At 48.2% G+C, this 20794-nt stretch overlaps 1 protein-coding gene across 1 annotated transcript in view; it reads left to right on the forward strand.

Moving 5' to 3' along the window:
• Slc22a3 (solute carrier family 22 member 3) overlaps window positions 1-20794 on the forward strand; it is a 57340-nt gene that overhangs the window by 22197 nt on the left and 14349 nt on the right. Inside the window, exons 2-5 of the mRNA XM_048354401.1 lie at window positions 5871-5974; window positions 7071-7225; window positions 8732-8900; window positions 9696-9813. Coding sequence (XP_048210358.1) covers window positions 5871-5974; window positions 7071-7225; window positions 8732-8900; window positions 9696-9813 — 546 coding nt within the window. The remainder of the gene's footprint in view (window positions 1-5870; window positions 5975-7070; window positions 7226-8731; window positions 8901-9695; window positions 9814-20794) is intronic.

The raw sequence follows: 20794 nt of genomic DNA on the forward strand, positions 1-20794 counted from the left end.
AAGTCGTTCATCATCTCGTCTTTACAGTCTCCATTATTTAGAGAAATTATAAACATTTCAAGATGAATCACTGCGTGTCCTCCCTCCAAAGAAAGTAAAACAGCCGGGGGAAAATGACTGATGGATCCAAGATGTCTTCTGCCCCGTGAAGCTACTCACAAAGGCGAAGTTAACAAAAGACAGGGCACGGTTCTGAAAACAGACTGCGGGTTGCTTTTCTCCTGGTTTCACAAGCGCAGACAGAATGCCTGCCTTTCAGGACCCCTCTCCATCCTGTTTCAGTGCCCGTTTGCCCACTCCTCGGTGCCCCCCCCCCAGTGCATTCATGCTCTGTGTCACTCTGCTTGCTGTCACCTCTGGACTCTTGCCCTGTCTGGAGCCAGAACACCTGTTCCAGGCCTTTCCATTTGTAAACTCTGGACTCCTCCGTGTCCTTCTGATCTTCGCCTGCGTGTGTCCTGAGCTGTCTCCCTTGCCTCTGTTTTCCTGGGGGAAGAACTGGCTCGGTCCCAGCTCGGGACCTGCCTCCCCGCCCCACCGCAGGGAGGGGCGCGTAGCTCTTCCAGTTAAGCGCAGCTTCTGCCCCCCACACCCCCCTCGCTCAATCCCCCTCTCATCTAGATAGTCTCGTGAGAGCCAAACGACTCTCTTTGCTTCACATACATGGACCTGGCTCCCAAGCTACACCATAGCTCTTCAAGGGAGCACAAGGTAGGCACGCGGATACGAACGCTTCTTCCAGCTTCAACTGCGTTACGACAAGCGCACCCAATTCCAGTTAGCTAGAAATACCTGCACTCGTCATAAGAGTTCACGCTGTGGTTACGGAATCCATTGCCTCTTGATAGTAAGGTGCCCAAATAATGCCATGAGGTCCTGTCAGAGAAAACATCTTCAGGGCTGGGAGCGTGGCTTAGCGGTAGCGCTTGTCTAGCATGCACGAAGCCCTGGGTTCTCAGCACCACAGAAGCAGAAAAAGCTGGAAGTGGCGCTGTGGCTCAAGTGGCAGAGTGCTGGCCTTGAGCCAAAAGAAGCCAGGGACAGTGCTCAGGCCCTGAGTTCAAGCCCCAGGACTGGAAAAAAAAACAATATCTTCCTGCTGGGTTCCAGTGGCTCACACCTGTGATCCTAGCTACTCAGGAGGCTGACGATACATAGTTCAAAGCCAGCCTAAGCGGGAAAGTCTGTGAGGCTCCTATCTCCAATTAGCCTCCAAAAAGCTGGTAACAGAGCTGTGGCTCAAGAAGTAGAGCACTGGCCTTGAGCACAAAGAAGCTGAGGGACTGCTCCCAGGCCTGGAGTTCAAGCCCCAGGACAAGGGGGAAAAAGTTTTCTGTATGACAACTAAGAATGCCAACGTTAGGAAGCAGTGCTGTGGCTCAAAGAAGTAGAGTACTAGCCTTGAGGCAAAAGCTCAGGGACAGCACCCAGGCCCCAAGTTCAAGCCTCACAACTGACAAAAACAAACAAACAAATAAAGAATGCCAGTCTTTTCTCCTCATGGGATCAACCCAATTTTTAAGTTTTTATCATTTCTTTATGCTTGCTGTATTTGTAACCACAATCGGGCTCTGCTGTTGTTGGTACTGTACCGTCGACCACACTGGAACCTGAAAGTCGACATGCACTTGGCCATTGCCAACTGTAGCCAGGGCACACCACATCCAGCCGTGTGCTTTTGACAAGCGAGGGAGATTTAGTGGCTCCTGAGTTCAAGCTAAGGGACGGTGAGTTTCATTTTAACTTGCCTTCGTCCATTTCTTGTTGCTGTACCAAAATACTTGAAGCTGTGCACTTACAAGGAAAGAAACTTATTGAGCTCAGAGTTTTGAAGAGTAGAGGCTGAAGCTAAAGTGGGTCTATCTGGTTGGCCTCTGGCGAAGGCATCCTGGAGGGGGGTGTCAGGGTGGTGGGGGGAGTGTGTGGAAAAGATCAGATGGCAAGACAGGAAGCCAGAGGGATTCAGGAGCGAGGCTCGCTCTTTATAATAACCTCCTCTGCAGGGACCTAACTAGGAACCTATGAAATGACATGGATTTGTTCTGAAGGTGTGCCCCCAGCTACCCTGAATGGGACTCCAGCTCTTTTTAGGGGGGCAGGTTATACGAGGGTCTGAATATAGAACCTTAGGATCGCTTGGCTTTCTTGCTTGGCTGGTGCTCTACCACTTGAGCCATGTATCCAGCTCTGATTTTCAGATGAACTCTTGTGGACTTTATTGTCTGGGCTGCCTTTAAAACTTAGTCTTCTAGCTCTCAGCCTCCGAAGTACCTAGGATGACAGGCATGAACCACTGGGGCTCCCCCAAAGCCCTCGCTGGTAAAGGTTCCACACGACAGGCCGAAGCTCCAGCTTGAGGTCGTAACCGAGTTCATCCTCAAGACAGCTGAAACAGAGCCACAAGGGTATGGTACCGACTTCCAAGACCCCCCTTCCTCCCAAAGCAGTACAAACAAGGGATGGATGCTGTTTCTCTTCGCTCGTGATGACAGCCAAGTGCTAGATGCCCTCAAATCTTTGAATCTCTCTGTACATGTTTGGGCAAGAGGGCTGACCTAGGCTTTCATGGAAAATAGAGCTGATGGTCACACTATGGTTCAGATCCAGACAAAGTCTCCTCAGTTTCTTACATCTTTTGCATACTTGCATTTGGTTTTTGCCTTACTTTTCACCTTTGGTCTTTGTCTGTTGAGGATATTGTTTTCCTTTAAGAATAATTTAGGAATCACTCTCTCTCTCTCTCTCTATATATATATATATATGATATGAATTTATTGTATATATGTGACATTTATTGTGTGTATATATACACATAAGGGCATATTTACATATAATCCATATATATGCATATATACATATATATCCCCTGGTACCCGCATTTTATCATTAAATTCAAATATATCTATTTGGGTTTTAACAGCTAGGAAATTCTAAGAAAAACCCTAAGTTGGAAACCCTTCAACAGCACTAAATTTCATTTTCCTGCAAAACAAAGCAGTGGAATTGTTGTGGTGTTCTGTGCACAGCTGTTGGAGCTCTTTATCAGATCAACTTTCTGCATGTTCCAAGGAGTTATTCTGTTTGTGGAAAGGGAGTCTGAAGATTAATAAGTAACAGGATGAGGGCATGTGGATTTATGAGCATTTGAAAACTTCTTAAATGTTTTTATGTGTGTACTCTTTGGGAAAAAAAAATTGGGGAAGGCATACTTGTTCAGCACAGATGGCCTTAGCAGAAAGACATAAATTCTAGTGCCTCTGGATCAGACTGCAGTAAAATTTCAGGGAACCACAATGACCTTCTGCTGACAAGAGGCGAATCTAAGTCTCCCAAGAAAGTGCAGCAAGCAGATAGTACTTCAAATAGAGCCTTTCCCGTGTAGACCACAGGCTTCCCTACCTGTGCTGGAGATTGTGTGTGTGTGTGTGTGTGTGTGTGTGTGTGTGTGTGATGTTGGTGTACACTTCTTTAAGTATGCATACTTTGAGTTAATTTATTTGTATTTTTGAAAGCTAGTAAGCTCCTGGACATGAACAGAGAAGGTAGATGTGGTATTTCAAGGGAAAGGGATTTGATGGAAGGTTTCTTGGGTGGGTTGAAAGAGGAGAAGGAAACAATCCAGCTTTTTCCGTGTCTAAGTGATCAGCCCCTGCTCTTCTGGACAGCCAAGTTGAAAGCCCACTGCCGCCCACGTGGGGTCAGATTCCTTGGCCCCACACGGCTGATTCCTGCAGCCACCAAATGTTGCCCATTACTAGATTGGAGATGGGGCTGGTGCCAGAGCCAGGAGCAGAGCTCCCCCTGCCCCACCCCCCGCGACTTCTGATCTGGCTCTGGAAGCCTAAACCGGAACGGATCGTGTTGGCAAAGGAGTCTGGGAAACAGAGGGTCTATGCCTCTGGTTCTCTGGGACTCAGAAGGTGCAAAAAGCAGATGATGTGTAGCCTAGATATTTTAGAAAATGTCGTCCTAGCACTTTAATCATGAAGACATTTGCTTCCAGTTCATTTTATTTAAATATGAAGTATGAGCATCTCTTTGGACTATTCCTCTCATGGGAACGTGCAAAGGATGAACGGTTTTACATGAAAGCACACTTTGGGCATTTTACCTCACAACTCCAAAGCAGCGGACTGGATTTGTAAAGCGGGCCACTCTTGCGGGGCCTCCTGGATCATTTCTGAAAAGCACTCGTTGCCGCCTGAGGCACATCGGGGAGAGCAAACCCCACACCCTGAGTTCTGATGTTTGAACTGGTTGATGTTTCTCTAAAGAAAAATGCTGGTGCTCCGCCCCTCCCCCCCCCACCGTAATTAAATCGTCTTTTGCTTTCTCGGATTCTTGTACATTTTTTTCCTGGTTCCTTCTGCCTGTATTTAATTCTGATGGGATGTTATTCCAGATAATGCTTTCTTCAAATGAAATCATACCTTCAAAAACCAAAAGTGATGCAAAAATTCCTTGTCAGCCACCAGCATTAGATCTTCCTATTATGCAAATAGATAGTATTCTTTCCTCTCCAATGGTCTCAGTACGCTGGGGTGGGCCAACTACTTCTGCCCCCATCTTTTTTTCTGCCCCTGGCTATGGTAAGGGATAGGGCATTGGCTGTAGGACCAAGAGGAAGCCGGGACTATAAGTAAATCATAGTTGGCTCATGAATATGCCTTTATGGAAGTATCCGTAATTCCTGTTTGCATGACATTGATTTTAGCTCAGTGCCGCGGTCTGAAGCGGGCTGGGGTGAGCACACCATGTAGCAGTCAGTCACTAAGGCGGAAGGCCTGATGCTCTGAAGGGAAACAGATCCCGGCCCCCCTCTTTCCCCAGTGAGGCTCCCTGAGAACAGGGCTGCGGCGAGAAGGATTAGGACCTTGCCCACCTTCCCATAATGCATAGGTTAAAAGCTTTCCAACCTTGGGGGCATCGAGCCAGGGGACAATTGAAGACACTAATTTGGGTATGAAGAAAGTAGTGAAGGAAAAAAAGGTGACTAAAGACTTTTCATAAGTCTGATGTGTCCCATTTCGTGCTTCCAGGAAAATTATAAGAGGACTTAAATAATGCATTAGCTATTAGAAAAGTAAGAATAACCTTGAGGATAGAGCAGTACACAAAGCATGGCCTCCGATTGGGAATGGTAAGGGACTGGGGGACATGGCTGTAAAATCCCCTCTCCATTCCCATTGGCTTATTTATAAATGCCTGGTTTCGGGGATCACAGGTTTACAGAACCCAGCCACAGGAATAGACTCGATGTTGGACATCAGTTCTTTCTAGGAATAGATGCTCACCTGCAGTCACATGACCCAACTGGGAGGGCCTGGGCCCTCTCTGTTCCTCTCCAATGCTCCATTTCTGCCAGGATTTCAGCCTGTGTAGTAATTATTTTCCAAGACTCACCATGGCTTATATTTTACCAAAGTATGGTCTGAATGTGAGAATGATTACAGCTCAGAATAAAATCTAGTGTTTAGAAACTTATTTTCAGGGGCAACTTTTAAATTACACATGGATTTGTGGCAAACAACTTCTTTTTACTGGATGATGGCAGAGGTCCAATCTCATATTTATGCTGGTAACACATGGTTATAATATTCTATATACTAAAGTGTAAACTAAAAATATCATACCTTACCAGACATCCTTAAGATTATTCCAGAATATCAGTATTTATACTATACTATAAATCCCATTTGGTGAGTTATTTAAGCGGACAAAATATGTGTCTTCCGTATAAACATGCACGGGATATATGTCAATGGTTTACTGAGAGTCTTTAAGTAAAGTGCTTGAAAGTCATCGATGTATATGGGATAGTATGGTATCACCCCCTCCCCACACACACGTATGTCTCTTTGTCTCTCTAGTTTGATCTCGTCTGTGTCAATGCATGGATGCTGGACTTCACTCAAGCCATCCTGAACCTCGGCTTCCTGGCGGGAGCCTTTACTTTGGGCTATGCAGCAGACAGGTAAGGCCAAATACACCAAGCATCGCATCCCTACCCACACCGTGTGCACGGGGAGCTGGGAATGCTCCATCTCAGCTGTTTAAAATAGCTTTGTTAAATTGGGAGGCAAATTTCTTATTCTGCCACTCATGACATTTGTACTTCTATGGTTTGACTAAGTCTTTCACAGTGGATTTACTTTTTTGGGTGCTGCTTCTGAATTCACCAGATAATATCCTTTAAAAAAAAAAAAGTACTTTCTCTGTCTTTACTCTTTAAAAGGTAGATTATAAGCTAGGTGCTGGTGGCTCATGACTAGAATCCTAGCTACTCACAAGGCTGAGAACTGGAAGGCTGTGCTAAGAAGCCAGCTCGGGAAGAAAAGTCCTTGCAATCTCATCTCAACTAACCAACAAAATTCTGGATTGGAGGCATGGCTCAAGTGGTAGGGTACCCACTGTGATCAACCAACCTGAGTGAGTGCAAGGCTCACGTGACTGCGAAATCCGTTCAGGCAAGCTGGTAAGGGAGCAGTCCTCGCTGCAATGCACATCGTCACTGCATTCTATCCCCTTTCCTGTGACTCCACACACAAAACTTGCCAGAAAGTGCCCAGTCCCTGCCACCGCGAGACTGACCCGCCATGTCGTGAGAGAAGCCCCTTTGGGGAAGCTGCGTTCTGCCCATTCACAGGTGCACATTTCACTTGCCTTGGTTTTGCCATAAAACAAAACTACTAGCTTTCCACAGCATTCTGATTACAAGTACTCATTAAAATATTATTATTCTTTAGTGTAACAAGTAAGTTACAAAAAAAATACATTTTTTTTGCACTCACAACAGTGGGACTTGAACCCAGACCTCACGTTTTCACTTAGTCGTTTTGCTCGAGGCTGGTGCTCTACCATGAGCCACTGCTCCCTTTCCAGCCTTTTGATGGTTAACTGGAGATAAGACTCTCCTAGACTTTTCAGTCTTGGCTGGCTTCAAACGGCAATCCTCCGATCTGCCCTGAGTAGTTCGTATCACGGGTGTGAGCCATCGGCACCTCTTCTTCCAGCAAGCCATGACGTTGAAGAACATGTTTAAGTTGGTCTCTTCTCTCTTTCTCTGAAAGGTATGGCAGGATAGTCGTTTACTTAATATCCTGTTTCGGGGTTGGCGTCACCGGTGTCGTGGTGGCCTTTGCACCAAATTTCCCCGTGTTTGTGGTCTTCCGCTTCCTCCAAGGCGTGTTTGGAAAGGGGACCTGGATGACTTGCTTCGTGATTGGTAAGACTTCTGCGCCGCGTCCCTCCTCTGCGTGACGTGGGCCTCAGATGGCGCGGGAGGCCATGCGGCCGCAAACACGCGGGCTCATCCGCTCCCCGGTGCCCCGGAGCGGAGTGCTAACCTCTAGGAACTGCAGCATTGCTGCTTTCATTTGGGACCCAGCTATGGAATAGAACACGCTGAGACGAACCACTCCGCTCAGCCTTTCTCACGGTTGTGACAAGCTCCACGACTTGGCTTGACTAGAAATCGATTTCCGTACAGATTTCGGTTGCTCCTTGCAGCAACATTTTAAAGCCTTGTGTGTGTGTGTGTGTGTGTGCATCGTGTTGGAGCTGGAGTTTGATGTTACATTCGTAAGTTGTCAAATATTCCTTTCATCTCCTTCCATATGAACGGAGACCGTTTTACCTGTGGGAAATAGGTGCTGGAATGAGTTGATTTGTGAGTCCGTGATCTTCTGTAGTGACAAGACTTGACCTTCCGCTATGAAAGGAGCATAGTCTCTCTCGCACGATCCCTTCCCTCACGGACAACACCCCGGCTGCCCCGATCACTCTGCTTCTAGCTCAGGACCAGCCAGTGGCTTTCAGTGATGGCGGGTTCAAGGCCCGGGAAATGAGAACACCCTGCTTCCACTGCTGCTCCATTCTCTCCATGCCCGAGCGGTGCCTAGAGAACTTTTGAACATTTTCTTATGGTGGGGGGCAGGGGGAGAGTGTCCTAGAAGACAATAGCCGCCCTGGCCAGAACTGAGGGATAACTTAGAAATGGGATCGATTTTCTAAGAAGATCCAAGTCTGTGTGGTTTCCCTGGGTATCTGATTTAGGATAACCATATAATAATCTCTCTGGGGTAGATCAAAAGAGAAGAAATCAACCCACAGGAGAGGGTAGAGATTTCCAGGGTGGCCAATTAGAGGTAAGAGTTGCACAGATTTTTCTGCTCCAGCTGGCTTCAGACTGTAATCCTCAAATCTCAGCCTCCAGAGTAGCTAGGATGACAGGTGTGAGCCACTGGTGCCTGGCTTCTCCATGATTCTTAAAGAAATATTTCACAAGTGGAAAAATTGAATACAGTAAGAAGTGTGATCAGTTAGTAGAAACTATCTTGTGATAAGGAAGTCACCATAGTCTGTTATTCATAATCTCCTAAAGCGATTGTGTAAAAATCAGTAGAGATGTGGTGACAAGATTTTAGCTAGTTTACTCTATTGAGATTTGGATCTCCACAGTCCCTTCCCAACAGTCATCCCCGGTGTTTTCCTGTGTTCTTGGAACTTCCCAGTCGCACCCTGAAGGATGCTGGCGTGCGTACCTAAGAGAATCGTGGACACAGAGAGGAGATTGAGAGAAATGCACGTTAGTAGATACAGAGGCCTCATTGGCTGGTTCTAGAGTGTCCCACTAGTGATGACGGATTTAGCCAGTGTAGGTCTGTGTATGCATGTGTGTGTTTGTGGTCGTTTGATCTTCACCTTCCCTAACCTTTTGTGTTTGTTTCAGTGACAGAAATAGTCGGTTCGAAACAAAGGAGAATTGTTGGAGTTGTGATCCAGATGTTCTTCACTCTTGGGATCATCATTCTCCCAGGAATTGCCTACTTCATCCCCAACTGGCAAGGGGTCCAGCTGGCTGTCACGCTGCCCAACTTTCTCTTCCTTCTGTATTATTGGTAACGTGGTCACATCGCATCTATACTCGCTTCACAGGAACGTGAAACCCACACCCATAAAGATTTTCTGATATCACATTAGCCACTGAGCTGTGAGAATTGCTTTAAAAAATGAGAATTTATAGTCATTATTGATCCTACCAAAACACAAAAATTTAAACAAAGTATTGCATTATAGGACAATGTTTTGCAATAGCGTCTTGAATATAATGAGGCTACAAACTATATCTGCCAGTATTTCAACATCCAAATTAAGCGCAATGTAATCAAGTTGTTTCTCTGTAGTTTCCATTAAACAGCTGAACAATGACCCAATGATTCTCTGAGGAATAGGAAAGTGTTAGAAAATTAAATTATCACAAGGATACAGGTGTATACACCTTTGACTCTTCTGAATGTGATCGTATTTTAGCAGTTCCTGTCATTGAATTTTAATATATAGGCAAATCATTTTACATAAGTTTGGCTCCTGACCTTCCCTAAATACGCACAAAGTCCCAATTTTTCCATACATATAATCAAAGGCACAGTTCTATTGGATAGTCTGGCCTTGGAAGAACAATGTAATATTGATGATATTTATGAGTAATGATTCAATGATTAAGTTAGTATGTTTTCCATTTATTATAAATTTGCAGAGATGATCTGTATTTCAGAGAGCCTGTTATCAGCTCTGAAAGTTGCATCGACTTGTTCTTAATTGCAAGATCTATTTTGATAAAAAAAAAATTCAAATGATAAACATTCAGGTTTTGACATTCCTAGCATAACTCAAAAACGTTTCGCCCTTGCTAGGGTGGTTCCGGAATCGCCCCGCTGGCTCGTTACTCGGAAAGAAGGAGATAAAGCATTGGAAATTCTGAGGCGCATTGCAAAATGCAATGGGAAGTATCTTTCACCAAATTTCTCAGAGGTAATTAGAATTTTACTCATTACTAGTAACACATATTTAAGTTGGGTAACTCGGTTGCTTTGCCATTTATGCACTGGATTTTGCTTCTTAAAATTGCATGTGGATTACAAAACATCAGACTAAGTCATTCTTGGTTGAGTTAAACTAATCATTACAATCCACATTGTAATGGTTCCACCAAGTTACTTGAATTATTATAGTTTATGTATGGCAGACCTCATAGTATGTACTAGTTCATCTTGATTGCACCAACTGTAAATCCGTTTTTGGGTGTGTGTGTGTGTGTGTGTGTGTGTATGTATGTGTGTATGTTCTGATGCTGGGAATGAACTCAGGGCCTTGTGCACACTAGACAAATGTTCCTTCTACCCCTGAGCTACAGCCCCAGACTCTATGAATCTGTTCTAGACATTATCTAAAGATTTGGTTTTGCATTTAGTCTTGGAATACTAATATTTGAGAAAGGAATACTATTTATTTGAGAAAAATGAAGTATTTCAGCTTAGACTTGCATTTGCTTACCAACCTATCTTCCTCCTTCCCCCTCTTTCGCTGCCTCTCTTCTTCCCTCTCCCTACTTTATGCCTACTTTTTTTTTATGCCTACTTTTCTGCCTGCCTTTGATTCCATGCTCCAAGAAGAGTAGGGGAAAGATGGAAGCTCACTGCTTGTTCTTTGGAATATGTGTTATGTAGTTGAGACTATAGCACACAATGAATGATCATATTAAAATGAGCATATTAAAAACAAAACCAAAAGCATGATGGGGCATTTGGCTGCCAAAACAGAGTGAGTGCCAGTGACGGAAAGGTTAGCTAAGGAGAACCTGAGATAGGAATCTTGATTTAAACCTTGAATAGGTTAGGCAGCCAGTCGTTTTTCTCGTAGCATTTAGTTCATTTTGACAGAAACGTCTGGTGAGAACTTTCTTTTGGTGGCTTTATCCGCGTGGGCTTGGTTAGACTCATGTAGAGTCTGGCCTTCTTCCTTCGTATAGGAAATGGCAAGCAGAAGCTGCTGTGCTTACAAAGCTTTCAAAAGATCCATGGTCACTTTTGTAAGTTGGTCAAAATTTAACCTTGGGACGGGTGCTGGTGGCTTAAGCTTGTAATCCTAGCTACTCAGGAAGCTGAGATCCGAGGATTGCGGTTCGAAGCCAGCCAGGGCAGGGGGGTCCGTGAAGTTCTTTTCTTCAATAAACTACTCAGAAAAGTCCAGAAGCGGTTTTGTGGCTCAAGAGGTAGAGCCCTCGCCTTGAGCAAAAGACGCTCAGGGAGAGCAACTAAGCCCAGAGTTCAAGCCCCAGATTGGCAGCCAAAAATCTCCAGAACTTTGGGTCTGATTTGATAGTCCACACCGGTAATCCCAGGTGGAGATAGGCGGATTGTGGTCCAGTGCCACTCCAGGCAAAAGCATGAGACCCTATCTGAAACAAACAAACTAAAGCAAGAAAAGCTAGAAGGCATGGCTCACGTAAAGCTCACGATCTATGGATATATAATTGGTGGCAGGGATTAAACATGGTCTTTGGAAACCATTCAGTCCCCGTCACTCTGAGGGACTGTATTTGAGACATGAGCTCCTGTGAGGGGAAACAACAATCCACCGCTCTCCCAGTTCTCCTCACAGCCAAACCGCAGCTAGGATTGTATGTATTCGATTTGTATCATCAGGTGAGTGTTTTCACTCTCTGTTTAACAGTATCCTGAGGCTGTTGTACACACAGTCCCAGAAGTAGAAGATCTAGATCAGTGGACTGGAGTCCGGGCTCAAGTGGTTGAGAATCTGTCTCTACCAAAACCCAGCATTCGAAGCCCAGTAACAACAGAAAAAAAAATAAAAGATGTAGATTGAGGTTTATGAAAACATAGAAATAACAGCGATGTGCCGATAGCTACTGGAACGAAGGCCATGTCAACTGAGCACATCAGCTGTGGACCTGACGTCCGCGCGGCTGCTGTTGCAGGCATGTCTTTTTCAATGCGAGCTTTGCAATCCAGCTCGTGAGAAATTTAAAGACATCCCTTCCCCAAACCCCCAAAATCCTTGAAGAAAAAGTGGTTCCAATGTGAAACCGGAACTTATGAGGCAACCTGGAAAACCTCACAAGGAAGTATCTAGAAAGTTCTCTAAGGACTTCTTCGTGGCTCATTGGGAACTGGCTGGAGCTAAAGCTAGGCTTGGTCCTCACACTTGTAATCCTAGCTACTCGGGAGGCTGAGATCTGAGGATCGTGGTTTGAAGCCAGCCTGGGCAGTGGAAAGCTGGAGGTAGAGCTGTGACTCGAGTAGAAGCGTGCTAGCTTTGGGGGAGAGCCTGCGTCCATGCACAAAAAGAATGAAGAAATGCTGGCCAGCAGTGCATTTTACTTAAACTGCAGCTCCAATTTCAAATCAGTATCCAATGGTAGGTTTTATGTAATGATAAGCATGACCTCTTATCAATTACTCAATTACCTATATTCCAGGGATTCAAATAAATACTGTCTATGCCAAGTTAGGATTGCTTTGAATCCTTACATTTACACACTTACCTCACATTTGAGCATTTGTCTCCACCCCGGACTGGCCAGTGGTCTCCTTTTTCACATCGCTTCTCAGAGAAGTCCTGACACCTGTAAGTTAATGTAGAAATTACCTTGTCCTCGGAGACCATTCCAATTCCCACCTCACTGAGGGAGCCCACGGGGAGCAGAGACAGAATAGATCTGAATGAATCCAGCTGGATCCAAAGCAGCCCTGGGAGTTGGGCAGCTCTGCCCTCTCCGCTCTTCTGAAGCCCCTTGGCTTCCAAACAAGTCCTGAGGTCCTCTTGCTCACTCAGGGTCCTTGGATGCCTTCAGGAATCCTAATGGCCTAGTTTAAAACCGCCCAAGAACATGCGCTTGATTATAAGAACATCCTGAAGTCTCTACAAAGTGGAAGTATACCCGTTCCCAACTTTAGCAGGTGGAAGGAAGAAATGGAAAGGGAATAGGAACGATGAATCTGGCTGCATCATTCGACCAGATAGAGTGTTCTGCGGGCTGGCTGGCCAAGGAATCATCTTAGTTCTGTTTTACTTAGAAGGTGCTCATTTCACCTGTAGACAAGCTGAGCCTGAGGTTTCTGTTTTCCTAAGTCATGGCTGGCCTTCAGCTCTGTCGTAGAAACGAACAGCAGGTCAAAATATTGGCGAAATCAATAGACCACCAGTGCAACTATTACTCACTGAAAAGAGAAGTCAGACACCAAAACCCAACACTGAATAGCCACATGGTTTGGGTTTATAGGACATTTTGTGGAAAATGGAGAGAACTGAAGGAGAGAGAGGATTTTAAGCTGTGGCTCAGTTACTCAGTATAGAAGAAGAGTTAGATTAGATAGCAACTAATGATACTCAGCCATGTATATATACATATATAATAACACAATTATGTATAATTATATATATACATACATATACATACGTGTGTGCATGTATGTATATATATGTATACCTGTTGCTAAAGACAGAATTCCCAGGGAGGGAAGCAAACATAAGACTGTATTCTATGTGGGAAGTAGTAAGTAAATGCAGAAGAAGGGGTAGTTTAGAAGGAACCAATGACCCTCAGCTATGTATTTATATACATATAAACATATACGTATATAAATATGTAATATACACACATACATTCATATATTTAGAGAGAGATTTATATATCCATGTACATTTATATTTATGTATATATGTGTTGAGACATATATACATGTATTTAGAGAGAGATGTATGTATATGTATAAGTATATATACACATTTATGTATTTATGGCCCTCAGCGATATATACACACACATATATATACACATAGAGTGTGTGTGTGTGTGTGTGTGTGTGTGTGTATGGTGTATATAGGTGTGGGGGTTTACTGCAGAAAGAACTCGGAGCCTTGCCTTTGCTAGGTGGGTGTTCTTCCACTAGAACCATGACTCTAGTCTTTTCACCTTAAGTTATTTGGGGGCTAGGGTCTCACCTTTATCCCCACACCATGACCTTCCTGTTCATGCTGCTTGTGTAGCCAGGATGACAGACAAGTACCGCTCACACAGCTATTGGCAGTGATGGGGGTCTCACAAGCTTTTGCTTGGGCTGGCCTTGAGCTGCGCCCCTCCCAGTCCCCACTTTCCTTGCAGCTGTCATCCCAAGCGTAAGCCACTGCCTCCCGCCTTCAGTACCATCATTTGGAAAGCATACTTAAAAACAAATACCGAATTGTTGGTACAGCTACAGCAGATGCTGCAGACATCGCCATCACACAGCAGTGTCGCCAGTGTTGAGAGCATCCAAGGACTCAAGCAGCCAAGAAGGCATGCTGAGAACTGCTAGTCTTTTTGCCCGTGTGGAAAGTTCTGGTATATTCCAGGAATTTTCCTTTGCTCTCAGTCTGAATTACTCCTGTCATGGGTAGCATGCTGTCTTACTAAAGATGCCCTGCTCTCTAAAGATTCCATTTAAGTCTCCGGTCTGACTTGATAGACATATGATTGTCTGGTGGAGAGAAGGGGAGAGACATGAAGTGGGGGGAGGACAAGGAATGATAACCCCAGAGGAGGCCAGACACTGAGGTGCCCCAAGGGGAAGAAGGAATTTGGTATTGAGTATCTTAGAGAAGAGTAGACTTGGTCTCCTGGAAGTGATGGAGAGCTGAGATGGTTGCTTAGTGACCTTATCAGGAAGTGGTGTTATCTGTGATGGATTGTGTTAGCCTTGCCAACTGCCCACACCCTTTCTGTACGTGCCTTCGGCATCCCAGCCCTACCCTTTGCCTCGAGATTTACCGCAATATCCATCCAAGGGCATGTCATTCCTTATCTGAGAGTCCTGACTTGGCCTCTTGGCTTGGTTGAGTTCCAATCCAGGGCAAGGCTTTACAAAGCACTGAGTCCCTGGCAGCTTCGTGTTCATTCCTCTGGCAGAGGAACAGCACCCCAAACCACGGCTATTCTTCCGCATATGCAGAAGGAAGAGGCTCTGTGTGGGCTCTGGAGAGGAAAGCACTGGTTCCTCAGTCAACTACAGCTGGCCAAAGGCATCTCGGTGTACGAGAGCAAGAGTAGACAGCTCTTCACCCAGCCCAGCCAGCGGCAGGCTCTAGCCAGCGGCAGGCTAGCGGAGGGGACGCAGCTGGGGCTTGCGTGTGCTTGTGTGGCCGGGTCTTAGCTCCCTGCGTGAGCCATCGTGGAGGGAGGCTGTTCCCAGACTCACCTCCTGCCCTCGGAGGACACTGAGAAAGCTTGGAGCTCCGAGTGGGGATGCGGCTCAGGGATATAGCGCCTGCCTAGCAAGCTCAAGGCCCCGAGTTCAAACCCAAGGACCACAAAATAAAAGCCGTTTTAAAAAGAAAGGGAAATTTGGAATCCCATGGAGCAAAGAATTCTAAGTCAGCCCAACCAGCCGTCCACCCATGTGAGCCACACCACTTCTCCTGTAAGCGTGGGGAAGGAAACCCCCACATGGTCCTTCCACTGCCGTCGGTGCACGTGGAGATGCGGGGAGAGAGAGGGAAGGACAAGAGGGCCTTGTGTTTAGCTGGATTATACAGGTATGGGGAAAGGCGGGAGGAGGGACCAGAGCGCGTGCGGAAGCGGCCTCCCTCAGAGCCTGGGGGACCTCTCACTATGAGGGAGGCATGATGGGACGGTCCAGGAAGTGACCTCGGCGGATGAGGAAGTGACCTCGGCGGATGAGGAAGTGACCTCAGAGCCTGGGGAACCTCTCACTGTATGATGGGATTGTTTAGGAAGTGACCTCGGCGGATGAGGAAGTGACCTCGGTGGATGAGGAAGTGACCTCAGAGCCTGGGGGACCTCTCACTATGAGGGAGGTATGACGGGACGGTCCAGGAAGTGACCTTGGTGGATGAGGAAGTGACCTCTGCGGATGAGGAAGTGACCTCAGAGCCTGGGGAACTTCTCATTGTATGATGGGATGGTTCAGGAAGTGACCTCGGCGGATGAGGAAGTGACCACTGCGGATGAGGAAGTGACCTTTGCGGATGAGGAAGTGACCTCAGTGGATGAGGAAGTGACCTCAGTGGATGAGGAAGTGACCTCTGTGGATGAGGAAGTGACCTCTGCGGATGAGGAAGTGACCTCAGAGCTGGGGAACTCCTCACTGTATGACGGGACGGTTCAGGAAGCGACCTCAGAGCCAGGGGCCTTCGCTGACTCACAGTCAGGTGATTCCTGGTTTGAGACAGGTGAAGGGGGGCGGGCTGTTCTCCAGGCACACTGGCTGTGTTATGCTGCTGACACAATGGGGGTCACACAGCCTCATTTGCCGGTGGCTGACTGTCACCCCCACTGTACTGAAATGGGTTGAACATCACGCAGAGTCACTGTGGTGGCATGTTCAGGTCCCGGTTTTGCTCAAGGGTTTTAAAGATCTTTAGCCTTCCCCACTCCACTGTCTGTACTCCTCACTGTATGAGAAATGTCTCAGAGAACACAGGACAACTCTAGCTACCAAAGACCCTCATGCCGCCAGACGGAATATGTCTGTATTCATTAGTAAGCTCCTGTACTTTAAAGCCATAAGGTTTGGTGACGATTTCTTTCCTTCCATTCATTCATTCTTCATATGAGTGCACTCATTGCTCGTAGCAAACCTCCAGTGTATTAAAATTGGATTCCAGGTGTTCTACCATACATGATCAGGCATAGGCATAGCCTGTTCTCTTGGTAGGAAGTTTAGGTGACATCAAGAGTGTGGCTTAGTGGTAGAGTGCTTGCCTAGCATGCATGAAGCCCTGGGTTCGATTCCTCAGCACCACATATGTAGAAAAAACTGGAAGTGGTGCTGTGGCTCAAGTGGTAGAGTGCTAGCCTTGAGCAAAAAGAAGCCAGGGATAGTGCCCCCGAGTCAAGACCCAGGGAGCAAAAAAAAAAGGGGGGGGGGTAATTTGAGCTTTCTGGCCCCAGAGGGATTCCTTGGGCGCCCATCATCAGGATAAATCAGGAGTTTGACTGTTGGGGTCCGTTTGCATCGCGCATACACGTCTCAACCCTAGAAATCCAGGATGGCTGCTCTGATCTTTGTTGACAAGGAAAATGGATAACCAGGCACCCATAAGGCTCCTAAGGGGCGGGGGGCTGAAGCCGGGGTCTGGGGCTGCCAAAGCCTGAGATGGCAGAGCCCAGGCGTTGGGAAGGTCTTCAGGGATCCATCGGCCTCGCCTCAAACTGCCAGGAAGGCTTCGGGAAAGGTTAGCGGAGCCACAGAGGAGCCAGTGAGACTCGTGGACCGCTCGGACAAACGCAGCTGAGCTTCACGGGCAAAAAGATGACTGAGAAGGCTGCGAAGGCACCAAGTTCTCTTCCTGCCTCCCATGATGCCTACCCGGAGGTAGAAAACTTCTTCCCCTCCAACCCTCTAGAGTTTGAGAGTTTTGGCCTGCCTGCCAGGTCACACACCTCCCCCTGAGTGGGGGGCCCCTCGTGGTGCTGGACGAGGAGACGGCGTACAGCTGGGGCTCCCATCACCGATGAAGCCACCATGTCCCGTTTGGGGGTCTGATGGGCTGCAGTCTCCTTCCAGCAGTCTCTCCTCCCGGGATGTCGAATTGCCTCCTGCGTCTTAGGACCTGGACGTTTCAAGTTCTTACTGCATTAAGGTTGGTGTGCTTGTGTCAATAGAGAGGTTTTTTTGTTGTTGTTTAGAAGGGGAAAAAAGATAAATCAACCTGCTCTTGGATTCATTTCCAACATATGAAAGATGAAATCCTGATTGGAAAGTGTCTGGCTCGGGCCGAGGTGACTGTGGTTTCCAGAGAGGCTTCTGGCCCTCGAGAGCTGACCCCTCTTGTGCCTGGGAACGGGCACATCAACGTGGTTGTTGCTGCCAAAGGGACTTTCCTTGGGAACCCTTGGGACTATCTGGGAAGCCCCTTTCTATGCCAGTATCTATAACCCCCCCTTTTGGTAAACATAACTTTGTGTTTCTGGTGGTGCTGCGGACTGAACCCGGAGCCTTGTGTAAATGCTAGGCAAATGCTCTGCCACTGAGCTTCCCCCCAAGTCTAGGAAAACGATCATGTGACAGGAGTGACAGCCCCCACGGAGCAACTTGCTGCCGTGTCACAAGTGCGGTGTGTACGCTGTCATGCCCGGAGTCCACGGAGGGCCCCCAGCCCCTTCCCCGAGCTTGGTGATTTCCAAGCTTCTTTCACGAGAGGACATTCCACCTGACCACTTCCAGGCAGCAGCCACACAGACCCCGAGGACCGCGTCCCCGAGGACAGGTGTCCTGCCTGGGGTCCTGGAACAGGAATGGCGGGACGCTCTGTGCGGAGGACGGCCTTCCCTCGTGAGGTAACCGCGGCCTGCCCTGAGCAGAATCTCACCTATTGCCTTTCACGGGCAGGAAGGAGTGCAAACCTCCTGGGGGAGCGTGCTCCGGGACGCGCTCTCCACGCCGCGGCTTCCCAGTCCGTACCCAGAACTCCACCACGGTGGGTGATGCACCCGCCCGCTCTGACGTCAGGGGGCCGCGTTGCCAAAGGGGAGCTGTGTGAACGGGTCCCCGATGACTCATGGCCGTTGGGGGAGCGATGGTTTGGAGTGGGGGTGTCTGGTGGGGCGTCCACCTGTCTCCAGCTACCCAGAACTGGGCTATTCCTGACACGTGGCCGTTTTCTCAGCCGGTACCGAGAACATGTCAGGCAGCCCGGGTGGGAGGGTGGGCTGCGCGTGCGCTCGGCGCTCACTTTTCCGCGTGCACACACTTGCAGACTCACGCCCTGCCCCGCGCTCGAGGACCGCGGCGGGCCCTGGCTCACCAGGTCCCGGGCGCCTCCTGCTGTCCTCGGGCCTTCCGCAGCTCCTGTTTCTGGTGTCGGTATTGACGTGCCCTTGGGTCCCGAACCTCTCGAGCGGACGCTGGTCCCCGTGGGCTCCCCCGTGAAGGAGCTGGGCAGCCTTGTCGTGGAGCAGGGCACTGCCCCCCCCCCCCCCGTCAGGCTGACGGCGCTCATGCTTTCCAGAGGCCAGTGCTGCTGAGTTTATCCAGGAGGTGCTGGGTGCACACTCTGATGCCAGGTGTGGAAGACACACACACACGCACACACACATGCACACACGCACACACACGCACACACACATGCACACACACATGCACACACGCACATGCACGCACACACACATGCACACACACGCTCCACTGGGAGCTAGTCCCGTTGCTTGGTGCCTCGCAGTCCAAACCTGTGTCTTCCTCCTCCACGTTTCCCCCTGCTGTTGCCAGCTGAACACGCTTCCTCGACGGGCCTGCGTGGTTCCACACACAGCTCCATGCCCTGTGGTAACCTGTACGCATGGAGTTGTCTCTTAGCTGGATAATCTGCGAGTCAGGGCAAGGCCTTGCCCTTTCCTATCTTCACGGCTGACCTCGCCCGTGACCTTCAAGATAGGTTCCTTCCAACCCCGACACTCTTTGGAGTGCTGAGAAACTTCTCCCTGCTTCCGACCCAGCCCAAACCCTTGCAGTGCAACTAACACATTAAAATGTAAAACCAAATAAATAGACCACACAGGATTGTTTATTCCATTGATATTGGTTACTTCCTTTTGTGGGACTAATCAAAGTCCCTAATCCGGCGATTTTAATGCTGGGTCTCCGTCTATAAGACCAGGGGAAGGAGTTAGCTCTTCCTTTGGCTGTTTAGGGAAGAATGCTCTAATCCCTCCTTTGAATCTTTAGTCTTCCTACTGTGAGAAAAAAGTGAGAACTGTTGTGTTTTTAAGTGTTTTGTTTCTGTGCCATTTGGCCTGTTCTTGGTTTTCTTCAAAAAGAAACCAAAAACCCCAAGGGCTGCTATTCAAATGACTGAGTCTCCCTAGTGGGAAGCAATGGGGGTGTCCCTCCCTGTGGGGGCAGTCAGGAGCTGGGTGTCCACAGCTTTGCGGGCCCTCCAATCATCCAGCCATCCAGAGCAGCTGTTGTCATGACGACACTGCCGTTGACCTTTGACCTATCGGGACAACTGCCTTTCTTCACGAAGCCATCCTAGGAGATGCAGGCAGGGGAGCAGGTGATCTGCGCTGAGGTCCCGTGGAGCCGGATGGGCCGTCGGTGTGCCGGGCGTGGTCCTCTGTGGAGACGGATGGGGGAGCCTGTCCTCGAGCGTGGGAAGAGCCACACGAGGCCCGCATTCCTCCAGGACTTCCTCCGCCGGGAAGATGGGAGACGGCGGACCTGGCGCTGCACTGTCGTGGGGCAAATCGCTTCGGAAAAGGAATGTAAATCAAGGTTTCTGATGGCAGCTGGCTGGAGCCAGAGCCTCTGGGGTTGGGGGCATGGCCGCCTCACGTGGGTGCTCACCGTGGTCCTCCTTGCTCCAGCAAATCAGTCCTGGGCCCGGGCAATCTAGAGACGGCTCCATTTCCCAGTGTGGATCAAGTAATACGGACCTTGCTTTCCTCTGAAAGCACATACGACTTAGGAAGGACAGAAGCCTCAGTGCATGTCCTAAAATGGAGCTCCGTGAAGGGACGGTCCCTCTCAGAAGGGGTCTGAATAAGCAAGGCCTTTGAGGAGCAGAACCCTGTCAGCCCTCTGCAGGAAAAGAACTTAGGAAATGTTAGGGGAAACGACCAACACTCAGGAACGTGTGTTTTTCTGCTGGAGGACTCTTCGGTGTGATAGCAAAGCTTTGTTACCTTCCATGGTAATCAGCATGGAGAACGGCCATCCGGGTACTTTTTCCGGATTCCTTCTTGCTCATTCTCGGTCACTTGCTTGTCCCTGTCTCCTGCCAGCTGTAACCTCAGCCCCGAGCTTGTGGAGGAATCACCAGGCCAGCCTGTCCCTCCCGGGCCACAGACCTGCAAGGACTGTGTCCTTACAGCAAAGGTCTAGAAATCATTGGCAACTCAACCTTCTTTGTACAACGAATGAAAAATGACGATAGGTATTGTTGTGATTAATTACTAGTGAGCCAGAGGGTGTCCTTAAATCACATTTGGCAA

This window comes from Perognathus longimembris, chromosome 9 (assembly GCF_023159225.1).
Source record: "Perognathus longimembris pacificus isolate PPM17 chromosome 9, ASM2315922v1, whole genome shotgun sequence".
Classification (NCBI taxonomy): Eukaryota; Metazoa; Chordata; class Mammalia; order Rodentia; family Heteromyidae; genus Perognathus; species Perognathus longimembris.